Source organism: Pararge aegeria, chromosome 25 (assembly GCF_905163445.1).
Source record: "Pararge aegeria chromosome 25, ilParAegt1.1, whole genome shotgun sequence".
Lineage (NCBI taxonomy): Eukaryota > Metazoa > Arthropoda > Insecta > Lepidoptera > Nymphalidae > Pararge > Pararge aegeria.
In genome coordinates, this window is record NC_053204.1 from 7,447,429 (window position 1) to 7,458,563 (window position 11,135).

General features: G+C 36.3%; 1 protein-coding gene across 1 annotated transcript; it reads left to right on the plus strand.

Moving 5' to 3' along the window:
* The first annotated feature begins 1,438 nt into the window (after positions 1-1,438).
* Positions 1,439-2,610, plus strand: LOC120634754 (piggyBac transposable element-derived protein 4-like). Its single transcript, XM_039905529.1, has 2 exons — positions 1,439-2,264; positions 2,531-2,610. Exons 1-2 carry the CDS (start codon positions 1,439-1,441, stop codon positions 2,608-2,610), a joined length of 906 nt encoding a protein of 301 aa, XP_039761463.1.
* The last annotated feature ends 8,525 nt before the right edge of the window (positions 2,611-11,135 follow it).

An 11,135-nucleotide genomic window follows, 5' to 3' on the forward strand; every position in this document is an offset into this window, starting at 1 on the left:
TTGGCGGCACCTCTTTGTTGGTAGGTTGGTAACAAGCTACGGCTTAAGTCCAGACCAGACCAGAGAAAGTTCTGAAATTATGAATTGAGACTTCGACTTTTGACGTTGTTTCGACGTTGTTTGATTTAGAACGTTTAGTCCCTTTGAACGTTGAAACGTTTTCTTGCTGTCATTGCATGTGGAAAAAAAAAATTTTTTTTTCAAAGCGGCTTAATTGACTTTTCAATAAAGTAATTACAAGCACGACACACTTGACGCTGGACGACGCGTGCGAAAACCAATATGGCTGCCGGGTAGAGGGTGGGTGGGTGCACGAGAAAATTAAATGTCATTGTTACGGGAAAAGTTTTAATGAGCTTGCGAGTTTTTATTCAATAAACAAGAATTAAAAGAGTTTAAAATCAAATAAACTTTATTCTTTGTTACCAACGTTCAGCGCAATTGTCAGCCGGACAGTTATTTCAAAATAATATCCATAATGTATTTAAGACTGTTCATGACATGAAACGATTGCCCAATTAATATTCTTCTAAAATTATTCATTATTTGAATAAAATAAATTAAATTTTATAAATTAAAAATATATATAAAAAAATTCGGAACCGACAGGATTTGAACCTGCGAATCTCTGGCAATTGCGGCCTGAGGGCTCTTTCTCCAATTAAGCTACGGCTCGCCTACCGTCGGTTTCGAAAAATTTTATATGCATTTTAAATTTAAAAAATTAATAATTCCTTCAAGTGTAGGTAAAAACACTAATAAAAATTATAAATGAAATCTGTGGCCCACTCCCAACGAAACACGGTTACACACGTGTGACGTCATATGTGTGTAAAGAAGTCAATCATTACTGACAGCCTGCGTTCTTTCTGCGTTTACTTTCCTTTTACTTCAATAAAACTAAAGAAAAGGATAAAAACATAATAGAAGTATTAAAAACTAAACGATCCTCACAAAAACAAATTCTTCGCTATTTCATCTTACCAAGTTTAAATATATTTTTCTTATTTCTTGGAATATTAGTGAATACATTATTTTAAGTAATAAATAACAGAAGTATTTGTACAATGGTGTACTAAACACCACAGATATAATTTTCGATCCATTACCATTATTTAGAGAGAATGGCTTGATTAACACTCTCACTGCCGTGGGATCCGCTGGCGGGCCCCAAGTTTTCGAGTGCAAAGGGCCGGTCTTATTTTAAAGAAAAATTAACCAGCAGGCCGTGGGGGTCGCCGGCCGTCCCCAAAAGATTTTGTCTGTCACGCCGCTTGTAATTTTCTAGAATTTCATTGTGACGCCAGCTAAAGTAATTGTTAGTTGACCGCCGGCCGCCCCCTTGGCTCGCTGTGTGCGTCGTTTTCCCGCGCTTTCACAACTTTCGGGATTAGAGTTAATTTTTTTGTGAAGAATATTGTTTTAGAGTATGTAAAACATGTCGGACGACTCGGACTATGATCCTGATTACGTGCCTTCATCGGAATCTACTTGTAGTACCGATAGTGATGGATACTCCGATAGCGAAAGCACCGATGAAGATGTCACTGCGCAGAGTTTACATCAAACTCAAAGGGACCGCCCCGTACAACAATCGGTAGACAGTAGTGGTCAATGGAGTATACCAACTGGCTCTCGTCAAAAACAATTCCCTTTAGCTTTTACATCTGGTATAAAAAATATTCCCGACACGTGTAAGACCGAACTGGATTATTATAGTTTGTTTGTGGACGACGAAATAATTAACCTGATGGTGACCATGACTAACTGTTATGCGAATAAAACTATGATACTTAAAGTTTTGAGACGATCAAGTAGACTAGTAGATTGGAAGGATTGTGATCAAAATGAAATTAAAAAATTCCTTGGTCTGCTGATATGGATGGGTATAAAAAAACTGCCTAAGATATCTGATTACTGGAGTAAGAATATATTATACAAAAATCCCGTAGCTGGTTCAGTAATGAGCCGAAATCGCTTTGAATTGCTGCTGCGGTGCTGGCACTTTGAGGATACATATTTTTATTTGTCATCTAATGCTGGCAGACTTATCCGAGTAAAACGTCTGGTTGACTTGATAACCAAAAAATTTCAGAACTATAACACACCTGGAGAATATCTAACAGTGGATGAGACAATGGTTGCCTTCCGTGGCAGGATTGTTTTCATGCAATATATCCCTGGGAAGAAGCACAAATATGGGATAAAACTGTTCAAAATATGTGATGAAAATGGTTATGTACATGATCTGATTGTATATGAAGGTAAGAAAACGACGCCTGGCCAAAATTTGTCAAAAGATGTGGTTATGAATCTGAGCGAGAAATACTTAGATGCGGGCCGAAGTATTGTAACCGATAATTTTTATACAAGCGTAGACTTAGCAAAGTCCCTTTTAAACCGGTCTACGCATTTGCTTGGCACAGTTCGAAAAAATCGAAGAGGGTTGCCGAAAGATATTATTTCCACAAAGTTGCATAAAGGTGAGATGATAGCAAAAGAAAATGATGACGGAATTTTGGTTTTAAAGTGGAAAGACAAGAGAGACGTCCTCGCGTTATCAACAAAACATTCAGTTGGATTCGTAACAGTCCGGAGCAAGCGAAATAGGCGAAAAACTGCTTTGAAACCATCAGTAATTGCCGAATACAACAAATACAAAAGTGCAATAGACTTTTCTGATCAGATGGGCAGTTACTGTAATCCTTTAAGAAGAAATGTACGTTGGTTTCAAAAACTGGGAATTGAATTACTGCTAACTACGTCTGTCGTAAATGCCTACTTGATATACAAGTCTCGTAAAAGACTTACAACTAAAACTTATACAATAACGAAATTTCGTGAGAACCTATGTATACAGTTGATGGATTTACAGCAGCGCCGTGCTACCGACCCTGTCGTAACTAAACATGAGTTCGGAAAGAACCCATTGACTGACCATCGCAATCGATTAATACGTCGTAAGTGTATACACTGCTACGAAAGTTTACGTCAAGAAGGCAAATCAAGCGTAGAGGCGAAGAAACTTACAAAAAAAACAAGTACTGTATGCCTCACTTGCCCAACGAAGCCCAGTGTTTGCGCGTCTTGTTTTGCCAATAAGCATAGCAAATAGTATTTTTTTTTTTCAAAATGCATGTTGTTTCCTCTTTTTGTGCTACAACAATAAAGGTTTGTCAATTTAATGTTTTATTTTTTTATTTTTTCCCCGCCACACAGAAATGTAATTATTGCTCCGATTGACTTGATTTTTTTTTCAACATGTAGCTCACTATATGCGCAAGCCAATGTTAGCCATATTTTTTCGTTATTAGCAGGCCAGTAGTACAAATATCTATTTGAATTTAGGGGGTCACAGCGGATCCCACGGCGTGCTAAAAGCATTCTTTACTAGACGCCGGCGGACCCCACGGCCTGCTGCAATATTTTTTCATTTTGAGTGACGGCCTACCGCAGCGGATACGTTGGGACCCGCAGGCGGACTCCGTGGCTTACTGAACTGGAACAATGCTATATATTGCTGGCAGTGAGAGTGTTAAAACTGCCAAGGTTAACCCGCTACGATCTTAGACTACATCATCACTTATCACCTGGTGAGATTGTAGTCAAAGTCTAACAAATAGTAAAATAAAATATATAATAATAAAAATTGGTTGTCTGTAAAGTCGGCTTACTGACGATAGTTGAACGTGACAACGTCGTAAGAAAATACTGATGGAGTGGTTGCATTTTTCAAAAGAAAATTTTAATTTTATTTGTTTGATAGATATTATCGTTGCTATAAACAATTGACACCACATTCACTTTTCACTGCACTTCATCCTTGACGAAAACATGTAAATGTATTATTGTATAGAAGCTGTCCACGCGGACGCATCGCTCACTCAAGTAGGAGAGAGACAGATGTCGAACGCGGAGGCCGAGTGCCTCTTTGTCGCTCGTTCCGCGCTCTCGCTTGCACTTCAAGCCTTGAATGGAACGCCTCAGAGCGAGGTAACGCCGCATAAGTCATGTTTTTTCGTGCGTGCAGCCGGCTCCATCGAATTATAAGACGTTGTCACGTCAATAACAAAAACCAACTAGCATTAATCTACTAAAACAAATGTTAGCCAAACTAACGTCAAACGTATTTTAACCTCGAAATATTGAGTGCAATCGTACTAAAGTAAACAATTTAAACTACTAAATATCTAATATATAATTCATTATCACAAATACAGTAAATCAAAACAGTAATCGGAACTGTTGGCACAGAGATTTAGTTATTTCAAAGCAAATCTATACTAATAGCACGAAATCGTAACTCTCGAAAGCGTCGATAGTTTTGTAGGATTACGAAATAAAACCAACAGCCATATAAACTTTCGCATTAATGGAAAGGTAGTACGATTGATGATTAATCTTCACGCAAAAACTAACGAATTTTGAATAGTTTTTAATAAAACTGTACGTGTACAGTAGTATTAAGTTATACCTACATCAAAATAACACAAATTTGACAATTGTTGACAAAGCTCTTATGTTTTTGGTACAAAAAACATTTTGGTGCACGTAATGTGTTCTGTGAAGTAAAATTTGACGTTACCGTATTAAAAGGCTGTGAATGTTGACAGTATACTCTATGGACTAAATTTGTGATATCTTTATCGTTATTGTTGAAATTGCGTGTTGTTTGGAAAAGTCAAGGAAAAGTGTGTTAAAATAATTTAAAAATATGTTTTTAACAAAATTTAACTCAGACTTTACCGTCTTTCGTTATCGGCTCGAACGATTTCGCGCTTGGGGTACAATTGTTTACACAGTGATCTGCTAAATATCACGTTTCGACGGAAATTAAGTAAACAATTCGATCATCGTCGCGTTCAAATTGTTTATGGATTTGTGATAAATCGGCGATTAGATAATTTAAGGAGATCCCAACGCCCGACCTACATTATAGCATTCAGGCCAAAATAATGTCTTATGTTTAATCATAAAGTAGGCTTCTTGGGACAAAGCTCGTCCGGAGAAGTACTACAACCATGTATATTATAAAAATTAAGCTTAATTTATAATTTCTTTAATTATTACTTATCTATGTAATTGAGTATTATGTAAGTTAACATAAATATTTATCATATATATCTATTATAGTATATATAAATTTATATCGGTATTTGTGTAGTTAATATGTAAATGTAGTATGTATGTTCATGTAAGTTTATATTATTTTTTTGTAGCATACTTTATGCACCATCCACTTTCCACTTTTTTTATCGGCTTCGTACGCTCATGTTGCCTTTAAAAGATTACTTTTAGTGATAAGGCCGCCTTTGCACCCTAGCACTAAGTACTATTACTGTGTTCCTTGTATTTTTCCTATTGTGTTGTGTTGCAATAAAGTTTTTCTATTCTATTCTATTCCTTATACTCCACACAAAACAGATCTTTAATAATTGTTAAGAACTGTTCTTAACAATTATTCATTGCAAAGTCAACATCTCCTGATGCTCCGGTTTCGAAGTGAAATGTGCGTAGAGGGTAAATTGCCGAAGATTAAGCTCAATTTTCATATTATATTATGGATTTCCGCAAATTCACTTATTTCTGCCGCTAAGCGGCATTGTTGCAATGCTGTGTTTGTCTGAAGGGCGTGGTGGCCGGTGTTATTACAACAACAAGTACTTTCTTGTTGACGGCCGATGGGCGCAGTGGGCAGCGACCCTGCTACCGAGTCCAAGGCAGTTCGATTCCCACAACTGGAAAATGTTTGTGTGATGAGCATAAGTGTTTTTCAGTGTCTGGGTGTTTATATGTATTTTCTAAGTATTTATGTATATAATTCATTAAAAATATTCATCAGTCATCTTAGTACCCATAACACAAGCTACGCTTACTTTGGAGGCGATGTGTGTATTGTCGTAGTATATTTAATTATTTTATTTTCTATACCGATCTCTTAAAAAGTTTCCGTGGTAAGATTAAAAACTGTTAACGAGCTAAACTTTAGACCCAATTCAAAAGTCCACGCTGACGACGTCGAGGGCAGAAGCTAGTTTCATAAAAATATTCATCAGTCATCCTTGTACCTTTAACACAAGCTACACTCACTTTGGGGCTTAGATTGGGCTACGACGTGTGTATTGCCGTAGTTTATTTTTTTAATTTTTTTTATAGGTTTTTGTCATTGATCGGTCAGTGGGATACAGTTGTTATAATAACTGAAATAGGGGCCCCGGAGATGTATAAACAAACGTTAGTAAAACGCAAGTAAAGTTTGTTTATAATATTAGTATGATCACTTTGCCAAAAGCCAAATGGTATGCAAATGTTAGTAGGCCTTTTATCTTTATAAACAAGCGCTTGGGGATGTTTGGTTATTTGTATTAAATTCGTTAAAACATTTGTGTTAATGATTCGTGTTTTGACGCTAAACATCTGGTCAAAATAAATTCGGCGAATCCACTAACCGTGAGACGCTTTTGGGTAACAACGGTTCAACTTTATTAGTACTTTATAAAAATTTTCATTCAATTTCAATTATAAAACTGATAAATTAAACTATTGTAAATTTTCACGTTATAAGTTGACATATTATAATATGTTTTTGCTTTAAGTTAACATATTTCATTCTATTGTAATATTGATAATTTATATTTTTATAATTTTTATTAGTGTTTTTTACGTACACTTGGAGACTTACTTACAACACGTAAAAAATTTCGGAACTGCGAGGATTTGAACCTGCGACTCTCTGGTAATCGCGGCCTGAGCGCTTTTATCCAATTAAGCCACGGCTCCCTACCGTCGATGCTGAAATTAGTAAATGCCTTTCACATCAGTCTTATAGAGATTGGAGCGTCATCTAGTAGGAAACGTTGCAGTTTCGATCTACTTTTTCAAAGGTCCAAATTACAATGAGACACGTTTGAAACGAGAGATGACACATTGCTTTTTTATATTTTTATAATTTTTATTAGTGATTTTACCTACACTTGGAGGAATTATCAATTTTATAAATTTAAAATGCATATTTTATATTTTATAATATAGGATACTCTTTATTTCGACATTAAGCTCGGTTCCTTTTGGAGAGGGGATGAAATTGTTTGACGATTTTACACCATAACTCCGACAAATTATAATCGATTAAAATAATTATTTTTGCACTATATAGGTTATAATATGTGTTTAATTTTGACTAAACTGTTAGAGATAGAGGACAGAACTCCTCAGCGGCATCAGCAAACCCCTCATTTAAGGCTTGACTGAATACTTTAAATTTTTTAGAACTACAATTGAATTGAATGCCACATCAAAAAACAAAATCAAACACAGACGAAGTCGCGGGCAGCAGCTAGTACCTAATAAAGACTCTGCTCTCCGTCCCTCTATCACAAGGCTGTATCTCATTAACTGTGATAGTTTAACAGTTGAAATCTCATAGATAATATTTTTGTTGCCATTATGAAAAGAAATACTACAAAACTTTGCCTTTTCTTTTTCCTGACGGTCTTTGTAACTTCGTGAGTGCTTCGACTTCGACTCGCACTGGACCGGTTTCATCATTTTAATGCGGATTCCTAAAACACGTGTAAAATAAACTAAATTTTAATTCCACCTCGTACATCATGTTTATAGTCTGGGTTTCGGAGCTATATAACGGTAGTCCAGGAATAGCTTACAAAGCCGCAGTTCAAGGACATATTATGTGCGGCGTTTTCGTTTGAGCTTTTCCCGGTTTTGGTCTGATAGGAGGCTTCGGCCGTGGTAGCTACCACCCTATCGGCAAGAACGTGCCGCAAAGCTTGCGTTTTTTATTATTCCACTGCAAGTTAGCCTTTGACTGAAATCTCACCTGGTGGAAAGTGAAGATGCAGTGTAAGATGGTAGCGAGCCAACCTGTTGGGGAGTACGGTAGTCATACCCCTAATAGGTTTTTACGCGACATTGTACCGGAACACTAAATCGCTTAGCGGCACGGCTTTGTAGATATGGTGGTAGCTAGCCACGGCCAAAGCCTCCCACCAAACCAGAGCAGAGAAAATTCGGAAATTAATAAATACCCAAACTACCCCTGCCGCGAATCAAACCCGCGACCTCCTAGTTAAATTCGCAGCGCTCACCGTTGCGCCAGGGAGGTCGACGAATAAGGAGTTTAATCATGCAGGCGCTTTTTTTCAATTACTGTCCTTACAAAAGTTAACATAACAGTTTGAATAATAATTGATTTAATAATATTTGGCCTCCGCCACAAAATCAATTTTTTACGCCAAAATTCAAAAAATTCAAAATTTAAATTCATTTATTTCAAGTAGGCCTAATATAAGCACTTTTGAAACGTCAAGTCTGTCTGTATGTAGTGACTGTACCACCGGTTCGGAAGGCAGATTATACCGAGAAGAAGCCGGCAAGAAACTCAGCAGTTGCTCTTTTCCAACATCAACAATTTACAATTTACATTTTCTATCTAGTGAGAGATGAAAGGGAGCCGGATGCTTCCAAGCAACCTTGTCATTAAGAAATTCATCAATTGTATACCTCGTTGTAATAAATGTGTTTTGACATAAGTTGTGTGTCAGTTGCCACATAAGTCATAATATTCCTTCCTTTTTTTAATTCACTTCACTTTTCAAGAAAATGCGTATAAAAAATATCCAGACCAACTATTATGGTTCTGTAAACAGCTTTGACTTTCTAAATAATTAATCTTTATGAAAGTGTGATTTACAGAAGCTGAAGTCACAATCAATAGATCAAAAATCGCGACACAAACTTATATTACATCCTTAACATGCTACGGATAGAGCTTAGATTCGCGTAATTGGAATTTTCATTTCGAAAATGGCATTTTCTCGTGACTTTTACCAGCATTTTTCGCTAAGTGATTATTTAACGTGATAAAGGTTAATTAAAGTTTTATATTTAGTTTATTTTTTAATTATGAAAAATCGGAAATTATTAAATTATGCAATTATAAAAATTATAACAAATTCATAGATTTACTTGAAACTAACGGCATGATAGGGTTTACAAGCACGTTGTATTAAACCCCTATGCCAGTGTCTACGCGACATTGTACCGGTGGCAGACAGACCGGTTAGAGGTGTCTTAGAATTAGTGGCGTGCACTTCATACATGCACAAAAGCAATACATACCCTAAAATTTTTGTATAACTCATCTTCCTTCTTTATGCATACCCTGTTCAAAAACCCTGTGCACGCCACTGCTTAGTAAAAAGGTTTCACTTCAACCTTAGGGTAAGCAATTACTGCCCCATTGGCTTAGTCGTAAGCATGTTCAACTACGGATCACGAGCACCTAAGTTCGATTTCCGATTGAGGCCATAAAGTTGATATTGGATTTTCTAGTTTAAAATTTTCAGTACCAGCCCGATAGTAGAATCCCGATGCCCGTGCCTTAGAGAGCACGTTATGCTGCCAACACGGTTATTATCACAAACATGTAAGAATAATCGTTAAAGCCCACCAACCAGCATTGGAGTAGTGCGACGGGTCAGTGCTCTAACACTCTCCCTGAAGAAACCATAAATTACAGCTCTATTAACTTTCCATTTATATTTTTATACATTTCTCAATTTGAGACAACAATAGAACATAAATCTTGGCGGTCATAAATAAAAGAATAACAAACCCCGTCCGCGTTTGGTACTTTTCTATTGTAACAAAACATTCTTAGTTCTTAGCTAAGTTCACTGGAAAAAGTTTGGATGTGCGCCAAAGTTCAAACAACAGCGTAAGAAGCCAATGAGTTTTGGTCACCTCTAGACTTACACTCGAAATTAATAAACTTAAAGCACAGAACTAAGAAAAAACAGAACCCTCATGTGTGGGAGCTGTGGTGATGCGCTCGACCGTACCAATAAGAAGATCTTCCTCCGAGCAAAGTCATGGTCAAAGTCAATTATTTCTTCATTCAAATAGGCACAAGTGAGTTGATGGCGATAACTAAATTCGTCAACTTAAAACTAAAGCTACAAGGTTTCTAAACGCGCCCTAGTCTGAGAAGAAGCACAACAAACTTAGCCGGTTGTTATTTTTTTTTGTTATCACCATCTAACATTGTCATTTAAAACTATTAAAGAAGCAACCTGGTTAGAGCACTTATTTACACGCAAGCATTTTTATCGTTATTATCATTTTTTATGTGTGCTGTAACAATATTAATATTAGAAGCAAAAATAAACTCGTTGTGCAGTTTACTAGGCTACACAAAATTGCAAATTCATTCAAGGGCAATTGTATATTATTTTATAACAAATTACCAATGAAATCTTTGAGATGTCTCTCAATAAGTTTAAGGTTTATATAAAACGTAAGCTTACAGAAAAATCCTATTATAATATTAAGGATTACTTAAACGATAAAATAGCTTGGGTGTGAATTGCTCTAGCTTCATAGCTGAATATAAATTTACTGTGAGATGGTGGTAACAAAAAAAAAAATTTACCAGGCTATGTTTGTTGTGGGCTCTTCTTAGACCAGGGCGCGTTTGGAACCCTCGTAGCTTTAGTTTAAAGTTGGCGGACGAAGTTACCACCATCCCCTTACAATTATGTGAACATTTATGTATGAACGCTTCATAAGTGCCTGTGATAGGCCTACTTGAATAAAGAAATTTTGAAATTTAGGTCTTTGGAGTTTTAAATACCACCATCAGATGACATCTTTCCACCTGCACGGCTAGCATGGGCAGAACACAATTATATCCCCTGGGAAAGGCTATAAATTTATCTTCTCCCACAGATTTATCAACTCTCAGAGCTCTGGCGCACAAGTTGAAATAATATACAAACAATATATGTCTATATATATAACTGAGAAAGTGTGGGTATGTTCCGTATAGGCTCCGAAACGGCTGGACCGATTTCAATGAAACCTGAAAAAATCCTGTAAACTTTGGTGACGATCGGAGCACTCCTATTTTTGAACTGTCAAACTGTCAAATACAGATTTTATTTACTATGATGATTTTCTATTGTTGGGTGTACATGGGTGCAGATAATGATCTTCACCCGCTCGAGAAGAGAATAGAACAGAATAGAAGAGAATAAATACGGAGAGAAATAAATGATTTAATATATTATGAGACTTAAATTAAAAATTTAATGAAGTAAGTTTATTGTTTAAATAAA

Bases quoted from the DNA above. Each gene is read 5' to 3' on its own strand.
- LOC120634754 (XM_039905529.1), top strand. From the start codon at position 1,439: ATGTCGGACGACTCGGACTATGATCCTGATTACGTGCCTTCATCGGAA. The intron at 2,265-2,530 runs GTAAGAAAACGA...TTGGTTTTAAAG, and splicing joins TGATCTGATTGTATATGAAG to TGGAAAGACAAGAGAGACGT.